At 40.9% G+C, this 22,382-nt stretch overlaps 1 protein-coding gene across 2 annotated transcripts in view; it reads right to left on the bottom strand.

Annotated features, from left to right (window-relative positions):
* tubgcp4 (tubulin gamma complex component 4) overlaps positions 1–22,382 on the bottom strand; it is a 71,552-nt gene that overhangs the window by 13,146 nt on the left and 36,024 nt on the right. Inside the window, exons 7-12 of one of the 2 annotated variants that reach the window (XM_061815762.1) lie at positions 22,176–22,377; positions 21,847–22,012; positions 21,641–21,765; positions 20,444–20,494; positions 18,144–18,249; positions 10,936–11,043 (exon numbers count right to left, since the gene is read on the bottom strand). In XM_061815762.1, the coding sequence (XP_061671746.1) occupies positions 10,936–11,043; positions 18,144–18,249; positions 20,444–20,494; positions 21,641–21,765; positions 21,847–22,012; positions 22,176–22,377 (758 nt within the window). The remainder of the gene's footprint in view (positions 1–10,935; positions 11,044–18,143; positions 18,250–20,443; positions 20,495–21,640; positions 21,766–21,846; positions 22,013–22,175; positions 22,378–22,382) is intronic. The other variant, XM_061815763.1, reaches the window with a different exon arrangement.

Genomic DNA, 22,382 nt, shown 5'->3' with positions numbered 1-22,382 from the left:
CCCGGTTCAGCTTGTCTTGGACAACTGGATCTACACACGTATCTGGTGAGTAAGTTGTCGAGATTTACACAGAAGAGTTTGAAAGCATATAAAAGTCTGGACGCATACAAATACTTCGTTGCTGCATCTGTTCTCAATCAAGAATAAATCCAACAAAACGATGGAGCCACTCAGATTTTTTCAATACAAATACCAATATTTAAATAAATGGCCCCTGGTTTTACACAAACTCGCATTCATTCACTAAGGTTGGGGGGGAAAAAAAAGACAAGTGAGTCAAGTCCTCGTACATGGAAGGAATGGAATTTTCAGACCAGAACTCTTTTTTACTCCAAAAAAAGAGAAAATCTTATCCAGTTTCAACACTTTTTCTTTTATTATTCACATACCCCGACATTCATTAAAGCAACACCACTTTTTTTTTTTTTTTTTTTTACCATTATTATCGAGAGTAAACATAAGCAGCAGGTATAACTCTCTTTGCTCTACGCTTCCCATACTGTGTTGCTAACTAAAGCACTTGGTGGTGGACGGTGTTTGTAATTATGAGTGTACTCCTTTAAGAGCCAGAGGGGAGGGGAGGTGAGTCAGGTAAACTAAGCAAAGCAAAGCAAATTTATTTGTATAGCGCATTTCATACACAGAGTAACTCAATGTGGTTTACGTGATTAAAGGCATTTGAAAACAAAGACATAAAACATTTAAAACGGCATAAAAACTGTAAAAATGACAAAGAAATTATTTTTAAAAAGACAATTAAAACTGCATACAGTGCAAGAAATATCAAAAAGTGGGTATATTCTAAAATGCATGAGAAAAAACAAGTGTTTTGAACCTGGATTTAAAAACATTCACACTTGGGGATGACCTCGATTCTGTTGCCAACTTATTCCCCTTGTGTGCAGCATAATAGCTAAATGCTGCTTCACCATGTTTGCTTTGGACTCTGCGCTCCACTATTTGACCTGAGTCAGTCGATCTCAGAGCTCTACAGGGTTTGTATTCCGTAAGCATTTCTTTCATGTATTTGGGAACTAAATCATTCAGTGATTTATAGACCAGTAGCAGAACTTTCAAATCTATTCTAAAGCTGACTGGAAGCCAGTGCAAAGCTCTTAGGATTGGAGTTATTTGCTCTGACTGCTTTGTTTTGGTCAGAACGCGAGCTTCAGCATTCTAAATGAGCTGCAGCTGTTTAATACTATTTTTAGGGAGTCCAGTCAGAAGACCATTACAGTAGTCAAGTCTATTTGAGATAAAAGCATGGATGAGCTTTTCCTGGTTTGCTTGACACATACAAGATTTCACTCTAGATATGTTCTTCAGATGGTAGAAGGCAGTTTTTGTGATTGATTTGATATGATTGTTGAAAGTCAGGTCGGACTCAATCAGAAAATCAAGGTTTCGGACTTGGTCTTTGGTTTTTAAAGATAGAGAGTCCAGGTGTTTACTAACAGCAATTCTCTTTTCTTTATTGCGAAAAAAAAATTGTCTCAGTTTTCTTGTAATTTTGTTGAAGAAAATTTTGGCTCATCCAGTTATTTATCTGATTTAGACAGTGGCACAATACCTCAATTGAACTGTCGTCATCTGGAGACACTGCTAAATATAACTGTGTGTCATCTCCATAGCTATGGCGGTCAAAATTAAAGTTTTGAAGAATTTGACCCAAGGGTACCATATACAAGCTGAACAGGAGAGGTCAAAGAACTGAACCTTGAGGGACCCCATAGGTAATTTCCATTCACTGAGACTGAGCACCTCCAATGGTCACAAAGTAGCTCCTTTTCTCCAGGAAGGACCTAAACCATTTAAGGACCGTTCCATTTAGTCCTACACACATTTCCAACCTGTTTAGCAGCATATTGTGATCTACCGTATCAAAAGCCGCGCTGAAATCCAACAGGACGAAAATTTACACCTTTCCTGAGTCAGTATTCAACCTTCTATCATTTAGCAGTTTGATAAGAGCAGATTCTGTACTGTGATGAGTTTGGAAACCTGATTGAAATTTGTCAAAAAGTCCATTTAAATTAAAAAAAATTGCTGAGTTGATTAAAAATAACTTTCTCAAGAATCTTGGCTCTGAATGGGAGATTTGAGATGGGTCTCTAGTTTGCTAACATGGAATCGTCCAGTGCTCTGTTTTCTAGAAGAGGCTTAACAGCAGCTACTTCAAGAGCTTTGGGAAACTCGCCAGACTGAAGTGAGCAATTGATTATTTGCTGAAAATCAGGTGGCACTGACTTCATAATACTTTTGAAAAAGTCAGATGGGATTGAGTCGAGACAGCTCATTGATGGTTTCAACTGCCGAACAGTTTTCTCTAGAATTTTTTGGTGAACTGTATCAAATTCTGACAAGTGAATAGAGTTTTCTCTGGGTGGCTTCAGATGTAAGATGATTCTATCTTTTAGCTGATTTGCGGCGACATTTGACCTGATGGATTGTATTTTTTCCACTAAAATAACAGGCAAACTCCTTGGATTTTCCAGCTGTTAAGAGTTCTGGATTCATCTGATTCAGGTGGGGGGAGGGTGTAAGCTTGTCAACCACAGCAAATAGAGCACGAGTATTGTTGAGGTTCTTGCTGATGATTTCAGAAGTGTTGCTGTCTAGCTCTAACTAACTCTTGGTTAAAATTACAGACGCTGTCTGTAGAGGTCATAGTCAATTTGGAGTTTAGTTTTTCTTCACTTGCGTTCTGCTTTCCTCCACTCTGATTTTGATCACTTGACCATCATTGTGCTCCTCCATGGTGTTCTCTTTTGCCTCCGGATGGTCTTAGTTTTAATAAGAGCAACAGCATTCATGGCATTTTTGATTTTCGAGGTGAAATTGTCCAAAAGTTCATCAACTGTCTCAGGATTCACAGTGTGTGGAACAACCAGTCTCCATAAACTTAGTGGCAGTACTAGCAGGAGACCGTGTGCTTCCATGTTGAAAAAGAAAAAAGAGTCAGGCTGTGGTTCACTGCGATCAGTTTTCAGGTGCGCTGAGAATGTGCGACAAGTGTGTAGTTGCATTGGTCTGGAATTGTTTTTTTTTTATCCATGCAATTTAAAAAGATGGAATCCTGCCCAAAAACGGAAAAATATTAGAAGAAAAAAAAGTCTGTTGGGGAGAGATTTACCGAAGTTTAACATGTGGCTGCAATACGACTCCGTCGTTTTTTTTTGGACGGTGGTTGAAGGCGGGGGACCTTAACGATTTGATCCCGGCCACAGAAACTGGATCTAGGGACATGGAATGACACCTCTAGCCAGGACTGGTGTATGTGCTTGACAAGTTCTGACTACATATAGCTGGGCTTGGCTCCACACGTATGGCTTGGGTTCTCTTGATATGCCTTGGACTCTTATCTAATCCGGAGCTGACCGTGGTGAGAGGCGCCAAGGAGGTGTGAGTATGTTTATTGTACCCGGGCTCTGTACATTGGGGTTCATACTGGTAGATGAGAGGGTAGCCTCCCTTCACCTTTGGGTGGGGATGAGTCCTGACTGTAGTTTGTGCCTATGCATTTAGCAGTTGAGATTACGCACCATTTTTGGAGTCCTTGCAGGGGGTACTAGAGAGCTGTCCGACTGGGGACGCCATTGTCCTCCTGAGGGAGTTCAATGCTCATGTGGGCAATGACTATGAGACCTGGAAGGGCGTGTCTGGGAGGAACGCGCCCCTGCACCCCCTTCCCGACCAGAACCTAGGTGGGGTTCTGTCATTGGACTTCTGTGCTAACCACAGATTGCCCACAACGAATACTGTTTAACCATAAGGGTGTTCATAAATGCACTTGGCACCAGGACACCCTAGCTCAGTTTCAAGATCAACTTTGTTGTTGTGTCATCGCACTTCCGGTGACACTCGGGTGAATAGAGGGGGCCAAGCTGTCAAGTGGTGATCACCTCGTCGGTGAACTGGCTTTGATGGTGGGGAAGATCTCGAGCTCGCAGGCCCAAATGTGTCATGAGGATATGCTAGGAACGTCTGGCAGAATCCACTGTCAGAAAGAGTTTCAACTCCCTCCTCAGACAGAACTTTATCCCCAGACTCAGAGGGTGAGTGGAACACGTTCTGTGCTTCTATTCCCAAGGCTACCTGCCGGGAGCCGAAGCAATACGACAGTTGGTGCCTGTCATCCCCAAAAGCTAAATGAGTCCTATGGGACCTTTTTGGCATATGGGACTCCTGAGGCAGATGCTGGGTGTCAGCTGGGTAAGTAGAATGCAGCTTTGGTAGTCTTGAGGCAAAAACTCAGGCGGGAGAGGATCTCGGTGAGGCCATGGGGAATGCCTTCAGGATGGCTTCAAGGTAATTCTGGCCTATCGTCTGAAATCTCGGGAGGGAGCAGTACACCATCAACACTATGAATAGTGGGGATGGAGCGTTGCTGGTCTCGGGATGTTGTGAGTCAGTGCTGAGGAAAGTTTGAAGTCCTCAGTATCACAGACATGACTTCCCTTGAGGAAGCAGAGTCTGGGATCTCTGAGGCGGGCTCTCTCGACTTGAGGTCAACGAGGTGGTTAAAAATATCCTCAGTGGCAAGGCCCCGGGGGTGGATGAGATATGCCTGGAGTTCCTAAGGCTCTGGATGTTCTCTGGGTGTCCTGGTGGACGCACCTCTGCAACATCACATGGACATGGGGCCCAGGGCTTCTATAATACCGGACTGGGGTGGTGACCCTTCTTTTTAAGAAGGGGGACCTCGGAGGGTGAGTTTCAACCAACAGGGATCACACTTCTCGGGATCACTGGGAAGGCCTATTCAGGGGCACTGGAGAGAAAGCTCCGTCGGAATGTCGATTCTAAGATTCAGGAGCAGTGTGTTTTTCATCCTGTCTGTGGAACAGTGGACCAGCTCTTCAACCTCAAGGGTTCATGGGAGTTGGCCCAACCAGTCTACATGTGTTTTGTGGACTTTGAGAAGGCATTTGACTGGGACCCTCAAGGAGTCCAGTGATCCAGGCTGTTCAGTCCCTGTTCGACCGGTTTCAAAGTTTGGGCCACATTGCCGGCAATAAGTCAGACTCGTTTCCGGTGAGAGTTGGTCTTCGCTGCCCTTTGTCACCAATTTTGTTCCCAATTTTTTTTGGACAGAATCTCTTGGGACAGCCAAGTTGTAAAAGGGGTCGGGGTCGGTGGCATCAGCATTGCATCTCCGCTCTTTGCAATGTGGTTCAGTTGGCTCTATCAAGCCGGGATCTCCAACTTTCACTGGAGGGCTTTGCAGCCGTGTGAAGTGACTGGGATGAGAATGAGCACATCCAAATTTGAGACCGTGGTCCTCAGTCGGAAAAGGGTGGCATGCCCTCTCCCAAGTCGTCGATGAGATTCTGCCCCAAGTGCAGGAGTTCAAGTATCGTGGGTCTTGTTCACTAGTGAGGGAAGAATCAACCGAGAGATTGACAAGCGGTTCGGTGCATCGTCTACAGTGATCCAGATTTTGTATCGGTCCTTTGTGATAAAGAGATAGCTAAATTGAAAGGCGAAGCCCTTTATTTACAGGCCGATGTACATTCCTACGCTCACCTATGGTCATGAGACATGGAAGGACGGATGGATGGTGTCTTTCGATAGCTCTTTGGGCTTGGCCATAGTGGAGTTTGGAGTGTGACTGAAATTGTGGACAGGTGTTTTACCCTGATAATGAGTTGAAAGAGGTGCTAATAATAGAGTTAATGAGTGAAGGCAAGAGGTCTGTTATATTTACATGTCTCTGAGAGCCAGAAATCTTGGCCTTGGCCTGATCTGTGCCTTGCCGCAATACTGTCTCATGATTCTCATTTGCTCTGACATTCACTGTGACCTGTAAGGTCTTTTATAGACAAGTGTGTGGCTTTACCAATCAAAACCAGTGTCACCAAACAGCTGGACTCCAATGAAGGTGTAGAAACATCTCAAGGATCATCACAAGATATGAATAGTACTGGAGTTAATTAAATAGTGGCACAGTGAAGGTTCTGCATACAGATGGGTATAATATTCCAGTTTTATTTTTTAATAAAACTGCAAACATAATTCTGTTTTTTCTGTCCATATCGGGTGTTGTGTAAAAATATGAAGTTAAATTATTTTAGCAAGTGACTGCAATATATCAAAATAATCAATTTAAGGTGGTCTGAATACCTTCCGTACCCACTGTATACAGTAGAAAGAACTGTATCCACGTGACGTCACAGAACCTAGCCAATCGACACAGCGGCTATTTTGTGGCGCAAGTAAACACCTGCAGCTCAATAAGCAAACAAAATAAGCCTAGGATATTGCACATTTCTATCCTGATACTGAAATGGTAAACATCTGCGCCATTCATGGGTTCGGTTAAAAAAAAGGGACAAACTGCGATCTTCAATGATTGAATTGAATGATTTTAGTTTAAAAGTATGATTTAAAAAAATGCTATCCAAAATAATTTACATTGACAGTTCATAACACCATAGCAATACATTTTCACTTGGATCCAATGTGTAGGAAGTGTTACCATTACTGATCATGATCATGGTTCATTCAATATCAACTTGTCAATGAGGTTTATATCGAGTGTTAGTCATCTTTAAAAAGCAGGATTTCATGATTGGTAGAATATTAATTGAATAATAAGCACATTGCATCTAGTCTTATACAAGCCAAGTAGAATAGATTTCTTCACATTAAGGTTTAGAAATCTAACTATGAACATTATCATTAAATTGTTCTCAGGCTGAAGAATTAAGTTACTAACCTCTGCGATGATGAGAATTAAATTGTGGACGGCGCTATGTTGCACATCTTTCATCCACCCACACACGAAATAGTAGTAGAACTCAAGAGATTTGTAAGTTTTCATGTCTTTTAATGTATAGAGCTCGTGCACCTACGTCTCGTGACTGGCCATATTGCTGGTCAAACAAAGCGTTGTTCAATGCTAAGTCCGTTGAGACAACACAGACGATACGACTTATAGCCCGGCATTCAGAGTTTTGTCTGATACTGAAGGTACGAGGAAAAATTAGACACACTTGGCATAGGGGATCCATATTTAATGCCCAAGTCAATGTTTTCACCAAGAATAATTTGAGTGTTAATTTGCTTCCCATTCTTGGAAAACTGGATATACACGTGTATCTGGTGAATAAGTCGTCGAGATTGACACAGAAGAGTTTGAAAGCATATAAAAGTCTGGACGCATACAAATACTTCATTGCTGGATCTGTTCTCAATCAATCCCACATTGTGATGTATCCACTTAGATTTTTTCAATACAAATACCAATATTTAAATAAATGACCCCAGGTTTTACACAAACTAGCATTCATCATTCACTGTTCATCAATGGGGAGTGTGTGGAGAGGGTCCACTCCTTCAAATTTTTGAGAGTCTACATCACGGACAAACTCACTTGGACTGTAAATACCACTGCGGTGGTGAAAAAGGCCCAGCACCGACTCCACTTCCTGAGAGTGCTCAGAAAGAACAACTTGGAAGCTAAGCTGCTCCAGGCCTTCTACAGAACCACCGTGGAGAGCATCCTCACATACTGCATCAAAGTGTGGTATGCTGGATGCACAGCAGCAGACAGGAAAGCTCTGCAAAAAGTGGTCAACAGTGCCCGCAAGATCACTGGCTGCTCTCTGCCCTCCCTAGAGGACCTTGCCAACTCCCGCTATCACAACAGAGCCACTAATATTGTAAAGGACTCTTCATACCCTAGTCATCACCGGTTTCATCTGTTGCCCTCTGGCAGTTGGTACAGGTCTCACAAAACATGGACAACCACATTCAAAGACAGCTTTTTCCCCAGAGCCTCAACTCAAACCACTGAAATAACAGTACTGTAATGGAATATTATACAATGGCCCTTTTGTGCATTTATGTATTTATTTAGTTATTTTAGCAGTAACTGTGCTGTAATGTTTTATCTATTGTTTTTACCTAAGATGTTCTTCAACTTTTATTCTATTTCATTGCACCTTGTGGAGAAGCACTCATCATTTCGTTGTATGCACAGTATATAATGACATTAAAGGCTTTTAGATTTGATTAACTATGACTGGAAAAAAATTAGCCTCCGTACACAGAAGCGTATTGCTGCGACACGCTTACCTCTGTAAACAGACAAGACGGTTTCTTTTTTTTTAAAATGCGCATTGTTCTCAAATGAGTCAATTGGCGTTATAAATACTTGATAATTTGAGATTGAAAAGAATAATTCCTACCTGAAATTAGGCTACACAGACGTGTGTATTTTGTCGGGCGCGATCTCTATACACTTCTCATGTTTTCAATACAAATGCTAATATTTAAATAAATGACCTCTGGCTTTACACAAACTCGGATTCAGTAACTACGCTTGGGAAAAAAATTCAAAACGGAGTTGTCTCCTTCACTCACGGAAGCGTATTGCAGCCACACGCACACACATCCGTAAACCTCTCTGTGACTGACTTTTTTTTTTTTTTTAATACACATTGTTCTCAAATGAGTCAACTTGGCATTATAAATACTAGTTATTAAGTAATTAGTAAATAATAGTTATTTGAGATTGAGAATAATAATTCCTACTTGAAATAAATTGATAGCTACAAAGGCGTGTGTATTTGGTTGGGCACCATCCATCACGTTTCATTGCCAAAATCTATCGATCTTTTCTGGTCTATTCAGATGTTATTCTATAGAATGATGTTTTTGAAGAACTGTCCCGTCTATTGTGACAACCAACAGCACAAGTCTTGGGCATTGTGAATATTCTGCTCCGGTTCAATGTCTCCCACAATGTCGAGCAGTTCTGTTTGAACGACAATATAGTGCCGTGAAAACGGTGACATCACGTGCACAAACTCTATAGGCACTTGCAACATTCACTGGATAATCCACAATATCGAGATATGTGATATACTGTACGTCAAGATTTCAGTCATTTGATAAGTCCTCCTCCTTTGCTTTGTACGGATCGATTCTGTTAATCAAACTAAGTTGAGACTTGTATCTCACCAAAGACTGTTGATCAAAACCTTCCACATACAGTACATCCTCTTAACAGAACTAGCGTTTGTGGTAGATGAGTGATATATTTATTACCAAAATTTATGACAATGTAAACTAAAGTCTGAGAAGTTAAGAGTAAAGAATGGCAGACGCCGCTGCACGAATGGAAAGTTTGATCCACAAAATGGTGCGGGTTCGCGAGATTTTGACGTCAGTAAATACTATCAACACACAAACCCACACGCACACACAATGTCAATATTTTCAGACCAAAAATGGATTAAAACTATCATGAAGACTTAAAGTGGGACTGTCATCCCTATAAACATTTTAAAATAGATATTGTAATGAAAAATACATATAACAGTATTCACTTCAATGTCTATATGAAAAAATAAATGTGAGCGGATCGTGCATCATCCATGCGCAAAGTTGCGCAATTGAGTGTTCCTTGACATCCAAGTGGTCGCCATATTAGTCCCGTCCTCCGTCCTTGACGTCATCGTCACTTCCGCCGTTGAAAACGCGCAGTGCCTGCTACTATGGAAGCCGAACAACAAAGACATTCAGATTTTTCCGACGCCCCTTCTGACACCAAAGCTCTTTTCGAAAAGGACAACACCACACAACCGAGTGAAGTTACCCGGGCAATGTTACACTATTGTTTCGAGCCCTCAGGGCAATATTACACTATTGTTTGGAGCCATATTCAGATGATATGCGATCCACTTCCGCAGCGGAGATGAGCCATCGTAGCTCATCGCAGCCGGCCGGTGTGGCTTATGATGGAGCCGAGCGGTGCTGCTTTAGGGAGGTGTTCACAGTCGAGCTGGGGCGCTTTATGCGTGCACGCGACTGAGTAACGCATTCTCGGCTGGGTTCTTCAGAGCCGCCCCCGTCGCAAAGCCCAACGCGCAGCTTTTGCAGAAGCTGTGACCGCCGAACGCGGCGCCTCACCCGGTGTGGCTAATTTTCGGTGCCGTGGTGGCGAATAATGGAGCAGAGGTTGCTTTTAGAGGGTTGTTCACAGCCACCGCAGTACGCGATGAACACTATCAAGACGAGGCTGAGTGAGACACTGTTGGCTAGGCGACGCGCACATCAACACATTTCATACGCGGATCTTTTGTTACGTTTTGAGAGAGACCGATTACGTGGTCCCCAACTGTTATTTTTTTTAGTAGCTGTATACACACCTAACTGTTATTTGGAACCCACGAAGCTCTCGTCCTCTACACCCGTGCACTCAATTTTTCACAACGAACAGTGTCTCTTTCAAACTTATGAAGGGCAATTCCATTCTCCCGAGTGTTCAAGCAATGTCCAGCAATGCAATGAGTCAGCATTTTCGCTAACACGAAGGAACAACATGTTACCTTCCCGGAGGTAAAACTAAATGGAAACAAACGAGTCCACTAGGGGGCGCCGCTATCCTTTACATCACTTCCTGCTTCTTCTCTAAAACAAATCCCGAGAGGATTTTCATGGCAGGAGTTACAAAAAGTTGTATACGTCAAAATCATGTTTTGTGGTGAAAAAACACATGGGACCATATTGGTTGTGTGTTTTTCATTAATAATATACTGAAAATCATCCATTTTATGACAGTCCCACTTTAAATTAGGAATGGATTGATTTGGTTTTGCTACAGGTTGGGTAACTTAAAGTAAATATGGCACAAAAGTAACCTTTTACCATTGTTACTACTCAAGATTACTTTACCATGTAGTGTGATTTTTCGTTTCTTTGGTTTTTTTTTTGTATAAAAAAAGGCTTCCTGTACTGTGAACATAATGACATTGAAGACCAATAATTTATTCATTTATTGTGTGAAAAAAAAGTTTTTAAAAAGTACATGTAATAGTCACTCCAAAAATATCTAGCAGTATGTGGCAAGTCAAGGTCAATTAAATAGTCATTGTATTTACATCAAAACTATGTCACAGTATTGCAAAATTTTTGTCCACAGCTGACCTTTGATGTCTTTGCCATGGTAGTCAACAGTGAGGTGGAGCAAAGGCAGCAGATTGTCATCATCTAGCAACACCTTATGAGCTGCTTGCTGGAAGGCTACATTTACATCTAGGAAAAAGAAAATGAAGATTGAAACACGTAATCCACAAACAGACATTTTTCATAGAGTTGTTATACAAGCTCAGTATTTTGTGCAGATGAGGTGTTAAAATGCCAAGTGAGTTATTGAATATTTTATGACGTCACTGTGAAATATGTGGGTGGTAAAAACTCTGTTTGGAAGAACATGGTCTGAGGAGTTTGGTGCTCTTTTCAAGACCTGCTTGGGATCAACAGAAAGAAAATTACAACTAGTTGGTGGCAAGGGCTAGCACACTCTGAATTGAGATGCCCCTGAGTAATCAAAGCAAAGCAAATTTATTTATTTTTCGCATTTCATTCACAAGGTAACTCAATGTGCTTTACATGATTAAAAGCATTCAAAACAACAACAAGGGCAAAATATAATTAAAACATCATACAGTGCAATACAATGAAAGGATCATACAGTGCAAGAAATATTTAAATAAAAATTGTCTAAAAAATCCAGAGACCAGGTTTTAATTTTAGCCAAGAAAAAAATGAATTACAAGACAGATGGTTTGTTTTATGTACTGCACCATGAAAAAGTATTAGCCTCTTTGCAAATTCTTCTACTGTTGCATAGTTTCCCTACTCTCGTACCAGGGATGGCGAACAGAGGACGAGACACATTTTTTACCGTGCTACAGAAGAGAGCCACATCATACACGAGGATATCATTCCCTCCTCACACAGATACCTTCGGCCAGGCAGATTTATTGTAAATGTCACACACCAATATGACAACAGGAAAAATAGACTCCTACAGAATAACGAGACCACAAGCCAGTAATTAAAAAAAATAATTGTGTCCTTTGTCACACAGACAAACTACCATTTCAAAGCCACTTGATATGATGCAAGCATTCATCTCTGGATGCTTCATTTAAAAAAAATATAATAATTCATCTGCTTTTCTTGTGATTTTTCAAAGTGAGAAAGAAGTTTAGTTCATTTTGGGGATTCCAGGTCGATATTAGTATGGTGTGAGCTCAAGTGAAGATTTGAAGCTTTTAAATGCGATAGATGTCTGATAGAAAAGGCAGAGGGTGGCAACATCAAAAAATATGAGCTCTCCCACTCTGATAAAAACATCCTGTGCTGATCCACATATTTTCATTTAACTGTGCATTTTTCCCTGGCATTTTGAGAATGAAATTGACAGATTATTTTCTCCAAAGATCGCCATCTGACTGGGAAACGTCTAGCTATTTTCATTCAATGCACAAGCTAGTTGTGCGAAAATACTGTGCTAACCTTTACTGCTGCGGTCCCGTGATCCTGGTTGCGAGACGCAAAGGGAGAGATATTCTCCGTGTAGAGGTTGTCCTGCTGGAGTGTGTCTTCTGCTCATATTTAGTCATGACTCATGTTTGAAGCATGCCAACTCATCAGTTAACCTTAAGTGTATCTTGCTGAAATGTTGACTAGAGACCAGGACGTAGGAATGTGCCCGTTATTACCAGATAGATTTGGTTTGGTTATTATGATGCAGATATTTTGTGATGCTCTTTATTTTATGATGCGATTCTCTTGTGATGCTCTTTATTTTCCTTTCATACTTTTGTGTTGCGGACCCTTCTGATAGTATAAGAATTCTGCAAGTCCTCTGTATCTTTGCACTTGTGATCTGCCAAAGCCATTGTCTGTCACTCGTTTGTGCCCAGAATATTCTGCAAGTAAAAGCTTCGAAGAAACTGTTCATCATCTCCAGCCTGTATTTGGATAACCAACATTCTCACTACCCGAAATTAAACGAACACGCGGGGGGAAAAAGCGTCCTCCAACACTGCCAAGAGTAAACCTCCTTTAGTTGCACAGCGAGCTGGGTGGCAGGAAAAGTAAAAGCACACTTCCTCAGTCCCCATCACGTTTTCTTTACCTTCTCACCCTCCCGCTGTGCAGTCCTATCTCACTCACACAACACGCGCACACACGCACACACACACACACCCACCCACCCACCCACACACACACACACACACAACACACACACACACACACACACACACACACTCACACACCTGGGATTATAGAAAGTTTCATGTCTTATTAAAATAAAATAAATGACAAAAATACAACAGGTTTACATTAGTTTACTTTTAATATAACTAATTGGGGACACTTAAAATGAAAAAGACAAAACACTTTGATTGAAGATTCTTCGTGAGACTTTTAGTATGTTATGTATGAGGGTCCTTTTTTGGCTTAGGTCAGCGAGGTCCAGTTTTAAACTGGGTGAGTGTCTTGCCTTGGAAGAAATGAGACATAAAAACTTTTCAGGCATAACATTTTGTTCACATTAAAACATTCACATTTTCCAGGATGATATGTGCTGTAGCTAGTGATACAGTGTCTTTTACTCTTTTTCTCTTTTTCTACTACTCATAAATTATCTAGACATAATGGAATTTAATGATTAGCATCCATAAATAAAACATCTTAAATGTCACTAGAATATGCACAAATCTGACTTAAAATTATTTTTCACATCTGTCCTTCTCACCTTTCCAATGCTTTTACACCTTGTCCAGGTTGATGGCTCGGTCTGCTTCTTGCATTGACTTTATGCACATCCGTTGGTCCAAATGTATCACTTCAAGACGATTTCTGGATGCTGTTTTGATATGATTCATCAAACTAAATCCTCTTTCGCACTCTGCACTGGAAGCACGAAATGTAGCACAATTATCCACAAGATGAGATCTCCTTTAGTTCCTCACATTTAAGTGCTGCAAGCCACCATATCTGAGAATATGCTGATTGTCCCATTTAAGTTTTAGCTTCATTATGTACTTGGAAGTCATCATATTGACTGTTAATGGCCTCCATAAACTGTGGGTGGTGGAGAATGGCCTCATACCGCTTTGCCAGTGTAGCAATGAGTGCTGATCCATAACCAAAACTGATGTCTGAGCTCAATGCTTCAATGTCAAATGCAGACCACTCCTTTAATTCATCCTCTGGAAAACGAGCATCCATGTGGTCACAAATCTTACTACTAAAAAAAAATAATAATCTCATCAGTATTTCTGTCATAATCTGATGAGGTCCCCATTGCCTCTTTGACACAGTAACTCCATTGCACATCCTTCTCCTTCAAGTATTGGGAACATAACTTCTCAACCTTTGCTCTAGCAAAGGAGTGTCCTTCCATCATAATCAGGTTGCGTCTTTTGTCAAGTGAGGCAGAGTTGTTAGAGTTATTTTAGGGGAGCTATAACATATCTCCAAGAACAGTGACAGTAACCTTTAACTTTGGATCACTCAGCTTTTTGTAGCAGAACTTTTGCCATTGGAGCTCTGTTATCAGTGAATTCTCTTTTGCAGTATTCTTCAAGCACAGCGTTGTTACAGAACACATCCACAGCTTGGTGTCGCGACAGCCATCGCACTTCATTCAGAGGCCTGAATGACAGTGTATCTTCATCAAGAATCTTTGCTCAGGGCTTTAATTTGCCCTTCCTCACAGTGGACCAAGAGAAAGTGAAATAGACAGTTCTAAGAAGCGTTTCCACATCTCTAATCAAAGGCACATCTTTCCAGGCCTCATCAATGCTTAAGTCTTCTCTATGGGCCACACAATGTTGTTATGTTTGGTGTGGTATTTGACGCTTTAACAAAGGTGCAATTAGGTTGTGTTTTCCTAGCATTACTGAGGCACCATCAGAAGTCAGCATGACCGTTCTCTGCATGTCCAGTCCATGTTTGGAGTAAAACTGGGTTGTTGCCTGCACAATATCATGAGCAGTGAATGCTGTCAGCTGGATGATGCCACCAAACACAGTTTTGTAGCTGATATCATTTTCCTCCCTGAATTTGATATATATTACTAGCATTTTGTGGACTGTTAAGTGGCAATGATTAGTAAGGGGAAGTCATAAAGGCACTACAAAGCATGAAAAATGGAAAGGCAGTTGGTCCTGATGACATACCGGTAGAGGTATGGAAGCAATTTGGAGAGATGGCTGTGGAGTTTTTGACCAACATTCAACAGAATACTAGCGGGCGAAAAGATGCCTGAAGAATGGGGGGGTGTTTGAGTCCCCATTTTTAAGAACAAAGGGGATGTTCAGAGCTGTGGGAATTATAGAGGAATAAAGTTGATGAGGCACACAATGAAGTTATGGGAAAGAGTAGTGGAGGCTAGACTCAGGATAGAAGTAAGTATCTGCGAGCAACAGTATGGTTTCATGCCTAGAAAGAGTACCACAGATGCATTATTTGCCTTGAGGATGCTAGTGGAAAAGTACAGAGAAGGTCAGAAGGCGCTACATTGTGTCTTTGTGGATCTAGAGAAAGCCTATGACAGAGTACCAAGAGAGGAACTCTGGTACTGCATGCGTAAGTCTGGTGTGGCAGACAAGTATGTTAAAATAGTACAGGACATGTATGATGGCAGCAGAACAATGGTGAGGTGTGCCTTAGGTGTGACAGAAGAATTTAAGGTGGAGGTGGGACTACATCAGGGATCAGCTCTGAGCCCCTTCCTGTTTGCCGTGGTAATGGATAGGCTGACAGATGAGGTTAGACTGGAATCCCCTTGGACCATGATGTTCGCAGATGATATTGTGATATGCAGTGAAAGCAGGGAGCATGCAGAGGAACAATTAGAAAGATGGAGACATGCACTGGAAAGGAGAGGAATGAAGATTAGCCGAAGTAAAACAGAATATATGTGCGTGAATGAGAAAGGTGGAGGGGGAAGAGTGAGGCTCCAGGGAGAAGAGATAGCGATCGTGGAGGACTTCAAATATTTAGGGTCAACAATCCAGAACAATGGTGAGTGTGGTAAGGAAGTGAAGAAACAGGTCCAAGCAGGTTGGAACAGCTGGCGAAAGGTGTCTGGTGTGTTATATGACAGAAGAGTCTCTGCTAGGATGAAGGGCAAAGTTTACAAAACAGTGGTGAGGCCATGATGTACGGATTAGAGACGGTGGTACTGAACAAACAACAGGAAGCAGAACTGGAGGTAGCAAAAATGAAGATGTTGAGGTTCTCGCTCGGAGTGAGCAGGTTGGATAGGATTAGAAATCATGTCTGATATTTACATTTGATTATCTTAAGCAATAAAGTGGAGGAACTCATTAGAGGGACAGCCAAAGTTGGGATGTTTTGGAGACAAGATTCGAGAGAGCAGACTTCGATGGTTTGGACATGTTCAGAGGCGAGAGAGTGAGTATATTGGTGGAAGGGTGCTGAGGATGGAGCTGCCAGGCAAAAGAGCGAGACGAAGACCAAAGAGAAGGTTTATGGATGTGGTGAGGGAAGACATGAGGGCAGTTGGGTTTAGAGAGGAAGATGCAGAAGATAGGCTAAGATGGAAAAAGATGACATGCTGGGGCGACCCCTCACGGGACAAGCCGAAAGGAAAAGAAGAAGAAGACATAGTCTCATTCTGCAACATCTGATTTAGCATTACTGAGGCACCATCAGAAGTCAGCATTACCGTTCTCTGCATGTCCAGTCCATGTTTGGAGTAAAACTGATTTGTTGCCTGCACAATATCATGAGCAGTGCATGCTGTCAGATGGATGACCAAACACAGTTTTGTAACTGACATCATTTTCCTCCCTGAATTTGATATATATGACTAGCATTTTGTGTACTGTTATGTCTGTGCTCTCATCTACTATCATGGTATGCCATGGTGTATTTTTAACCTTATACAGAGTCTCATTCTGCAACATCTCATTGAGTGAATTCAAAAATTTAAAGGCATAGTTTTTCCCTTGCCAGCTCTCTGGTATACTCACATACTTTGCCATGTGATCATGGATTTGTTGAACCGACAGCATTGAGGCATTAATTTTAATGGCAAATAAAATATTATCAATGAGAACTCTTGCTCAGGGTCAGATTTTTTTTGTTTGTTTGACAGTTCATTCTTTTTCTGCCGGTTGTTTGCGCTCTCCCATGATAATGTACCCATCTCTTTTCCCATCTTGAGTCTTCATATAATTCCAACAGCATTCAAATGACTTTTCTGCAGGATGTGTCGCTTGAGGTTGTCCAGCTTCCATTTCGTCCAAGGAAACCAGGACAACTTCTAAAGAACTCCTGGCCTCCCCTCAGATAAGGTCAATTTGCATGAGACAGAGAATGGGCAAAATGGCAACCAATGCAGAGTTCCATTGACAAACACTGCTGACCAAAAACAACATGAAAGCTCGTCTTACTTTTGGGAAAAAAAAAAAAAAAAGACGTCTGTCTGATTCTCAAGACTTTCAAGAGAAATTTATATGGACTGATGAGATGAAAGTTTAGCTTTTGTAAGGAGTGGTTCTTTACATCTGGTGAAAATATAGCACAGCATTTCAGAAGAATAAGATCACACCAAGTGTCAAACATGGTGGTGATAGTGTGATTGTCTTGAGGTCTTTTGTTCCTTCAGTACCTGAAGAACTTGCTGTGATTGATGGAATCATAAATTTTGCTCTTTAAGAGAAAATACTGAAGGAGAATGTCCAGCCATTAGTGTTTGACCTCAATATGAAGCGGACTACTAACAATCCAAAACAATAACAATCTAAAAAACTAGCAAGTAAACTTTTTAATGGCTAAAGAATACAAAATGAAGGTCTTGGAGTGGCCCAGTAAAAATCCAGATTTGAATAAGATTGAAATACAGTGGCATGTTCTTAAATTAATTAATTGAATTTTCCATGCATTTTTGTTGAGTTCAAACAATTCTGCAAAGAAAAGTGCGCCAAAATACCTCCACAGAGATGTGAAAGAAACCCTTGCCAGTTTTAGAAAATGCTTGGTTTCAACTGTGGCAGCTAATGATAGGACAACCAGTTATTACGTTTTGGGGGTCATGAGTTTTTTTACACAGGGCCAGGTAACTTTGAATGGTTAAATTTTCCTGAATAAATAAAACCATTTGAAAACAGTATTTGAAGTTCATGGGTTATATTTGTCTGATATTTACATTTGATTATCTTGAGCAATAAAGTGGAGGAACTATACAAAAATATACGAATTTCAGAAGGGTACCAATACGTTTTCATACCAAGGTAGGTCTCATTCCTGCTTGCAGAGCAAGGTAAGGCCCATAAAGAAGCATAAAGCGTAATGTGATTTACCATGCTCTGTAACACCCGTTGGTGGGGTCTTCAGCATGTGCTGCGCAAGGTCAATAAAAACCTGGTACAGCTCACCACGACCCAGCAAGTAGAAGTCCTTGATGATCTGAAAGCAGAAGAACAGCAGAAATGTAAGAAAAGATGACGCTCATTCCTTCTGCACATAAAAAGCAGTGGACAATACCCAGTAAATCTTTAATTAAATTCTAAAAAATTAAAATTAAATCTTTGATTTTGTATTTTCCTTCAAGTTCCAGGGAATTAAAGTCTCAAGAGGACCCGAAGTGGGAGACGAACATCAAGACCATCCTCAAAAAAGCCCAGCAAAGGATGTACTTCTTGCAGCTTCTGAGGAAGCACGGCTTGCCACAAGAGCCGCTAAGACAGTTCTACACAGCGGTCATCCAATTAGTATTGTGTACCTCCATCACACGTCTGGTTTGGGGGCCGCCGCAAAAAAAGGACAAACTCAGACTGCAACGGACAATCAAAACCGTTGAATGGATTGTCGGCACCACCCTACCCACTATTGAGGTCTTGCACCCAGTGCAAACTAGGTCTAGAGCAGGCAGAATCCTTTTGGAACTTTCCGTCAGGAAAGCGCTACAGATCAATGAAAGTCAAAAGTAGCAGGCATTCAAACAGTTTTTCCCCTCTGGCAATTAAGTCATTAAATTCTTGATTGGTGAACCTATTACTTTTCTGCCTTGTGCCATGTTAGGACACTCAACAACATCCTGCTGGTCCAATCAGTATATATATACTAAACTATATATATATATATATATAGTTTATATTTTGTAGACCACACGATTCGTCACTTTAAACTGCTCCTTTTGCACAATTGAGATTCCACTGGTCCATATCGTGAGCTGCGAACAGGTAAAGGCACTCTGTACAAGATTAACACAATGTGGGACGTTAATACACTTACCGGTATCTCTTACCTGTTCTAAATTGAGAGTTTACATCTTGCACGACTCTTATAAGCAATAGTTCAGAGAAACAAAAATGTCTCCTGTTCTTTGTTCTCGTTTTAATTAATTCAGCAATTAAGTATTTTAATTCTTGATCAGTGAACCTACTATTTTTCTGCCTCTTTCCATGTTAGGACACTCACATCCTGTTTGTCCAATTAGAATTGGTATTTATTTATTTTTATATTTTGTAGACCGCACGATCCGTCACTTTAAAATGCTCCCTTTGCACAATTGACATTGTTAACACACTTATTTATATACATTTTACATCTTGCACAAGGAATAGTTCCTATAAACAGAAATGTCTTGTTCTTTGTTCTTGTTGCTATGTTGTTCCTTCTTCTATGTTCTGAATGTTGTAGCAGGGCAGCACCGACTGCCGGAGGAAAATTCCTTGTGTGTTTTTACACACTTGGCTGTTAACGCAGATTCTGATTCTAATTGTTGCTATGTTGTTCCTTGTCCTTTGTTCTGAATGTTGTACCAGGACAGCACAGAGTGCCGGAGACTCCAACTGCAACAGACAATCAAAGCTGCTGTAAAAATTGTCAGTACTCCCCTATCCACTCTTGAGGACTTGCATGCTACCAGAACTAAGACAAGCGCATGTAAAATCCTCCTGGACCATCCAAATTCTGGTCACCACCTCTTCCAGGTCCTTCCCTCATGTAGGCAAGACCGAAAAACGCCATCCAAAACTAGCAGACATTCCAACAACTTCTTCCCTCTTGCCATAAAGTTATTAAAGTTAACTGACAAATCTATTGCAACATATTGCCAACTTTTTGTCTCAAGTTTGTTGACACATTCCTGTCAGGCCAACGATTCATTACTTGTGCACTCACTGTAGTAGTCTCACTATGCTGCATGATTTGCATATCCGTTGTTGACAAACACTGGCCACTCACATGTGCCCGAGTAGCGCCTGCAACATTTGCACAAAAGACATTGTCCCAGATTATCACACTACTATTCACTTTAAAGTGCATATACAGTAGTTTTTGAAATATCGGCGTTCTTTGCATGATGGTCACTGCTAAGGACTATTGTTCGATTAGTTATTATAAAATGCTATAATTTTTAAAGGCCTCTGCATTAAAAAAATGTACCTGCATTATTACATTACTGCTGATCCTGTGTCGCTCAGTGACTGTTGTTTTATTCTCTATCAATTGAATGTCATATGAGAGTACCTCCAACTGCCAGAGACAAATGTGTGTTTTTGACATATTTGGCAAATAAAGATGATCCTGATACTGACACAAACATAATCATCATCACAATTTGGTGTATAAAAAGAAGCGCAGTAGAATATCATACCTTGAGCTGCTCAAGGAGTTCTGATTCCTCTACCATCAGTGTCCAAAGATGCTGAAAGGCAATTAAAAATGGAAATGTACAATTATTAGATGTAAGACATACACTAATCACAAAAAGTTAGGGTTATTTGGCTTTCTGGGTTTTCTCTGTTTCTTCCGAAGGCAAAGGTCCTCTTGGAAAGATGGAGATCCGACATACATTGATGCAACTGACATCCCACGAGGCGTACCAGATGAGTATAAGTTGGCTGGCCAGATTGCTGCAGGAAGGCAATCCATCTTGTTATGGATAACCCCAAATAAAAATGTTGACAGAATCTCTCTCTGCTTAATTAAGTAACTGTTCCTGCCTGCAATGAAGAATGCTTTGCTCTGCTCTAGATAACGTTGAAGGAAATGTAGGATAAACAGGGGGGAAATGTAGGAATAATTGTGAATATAATTATCATACATCTGCTTCCAATAAAGAAATGCTTTGGTCTGCTCTCGATAATGTGGCAGCCACCTAGCAGGAGATAGCGCAAGAACAAAAACAGCTAATCATCAGAACTGTTAGAACCAGGAGCACCTGTTGTCTATTAAACAAATGATGACCACACATGTACTCAGCAATCTTCCACACACACACACACCACACACACACACGCAAACACACACACACACACACACACACACGAAGAAACAAGTACACTTTGCTTCCAACTATGTTTTGTTTCTGTCTCTATTTAGTAACATCCATGTAAATAAGGGGGGTTTTAAAACTAAATAAAATGCGGTGCTGAGGAGTGGATAATCAGAGAGTGCAGTGGTGAATTGTACGAGACAATTCCTCTTCTCTCTCCTCGCGACCTGTCAAACTTGAACTGGTGTCTTTGCGTACTTTTTGTCCTGTTTAATGAATGTCTAATTGGTAAACCTGACACAGGTGAAATTTCAAGATAATACACGCTAAATTTTACAGGTTTAGAATTTGACCTTTTATCAAATGTAAATTCAATATAAAAAAATCTAAATATAAGTTCAAATCCATTAGAAAACAGCAGGTTTTGCAAAAAATACTGACACTTCTGAGAAGGTAAAATTACATTTGATTATAAAGGTTCTCGTGCATTTTAGGCTCATCCAGAAATTTCATGTGAAAGATGAATAACCATAACTTTTTGTGACCAGTGTACATTACATTACTAAACCGGTTTACCCCTGCCACAGAGCTTCTGATGCGATCGATTAAATTTTCAAAATCAGCCAGGCTAAAAAGATGCTGCTGTTTTAGTCTGTGCAAATCAGCAGCAAATGTATCCTCTTGGTGTTTCAGTATGGAACCTGAAAGAGAAATACTGTAATTTTGTATGTTTTAGTCACACCAGCTAAAATGAATAGTATAATGCTTCAAAAATACATTACCAGCCCTAGATGGACTGTGGTTATGGTTTTCAAACATCTGGACAGATTCTCCGACAAAGAGGATCTTCTCTGCCACACGTATTGGAATGTAAGAAGGCAACATCTCTGCTCGTAGGGAGAACTGCTGGAGAGATGGAGCCAGCATGTTCTCCTCCTCCACCAGCCTCTGTGTCAAGCCACAAACAACAAAACCAATAACAATCAGTTAGCAAAGGGTATTGTACTTTTTATATTATCAATAACATCAAAAATAAAGAAAGGAAAAAACTAATTATAATTAAAAAACCAAATGAAAAAGTCCAGAGTGCAATGTCACATGTTCTTCGCACCAGGTCTTGAAGTTCTCGCAGCTGTTTGCCACTCAAGCCTCCCAGCCCAAGATCCTCCTCCTCCTCCTCCTGGTAGGCAGCAGCACCACCTGCACTTGGACCTTGTTTCACGAAAAACTCCTCACTTTGGTCCAGCAGTAATCCATGCAGCATCCAAGCAGCAAGCTGCTTGTACATTACCCCATGGCAAACTGCAAGGATCCTAGA

Source organism: Syngnathoides biaculeatus, chromosome 3, assembly GCF_019802595.1.
Source record: "Syngnathoides biaculeatus isolate LvHL_M chromosome 3, ASM1980259v1, whole genome shotgun sequence".
NCBI classification, from domain to species: domain Eukaryota; kingdom Metazoa; phylum Chordata; class Actinopteri; order Syngnathiformes; family Syngnathidae; genus Syngnathoides; species Syngnathoides biaculeatus.
Note: the sequence above shows the minus strand (reverse complement) of the source record. Positions and strands in the feature narration are given on the sequence as shown.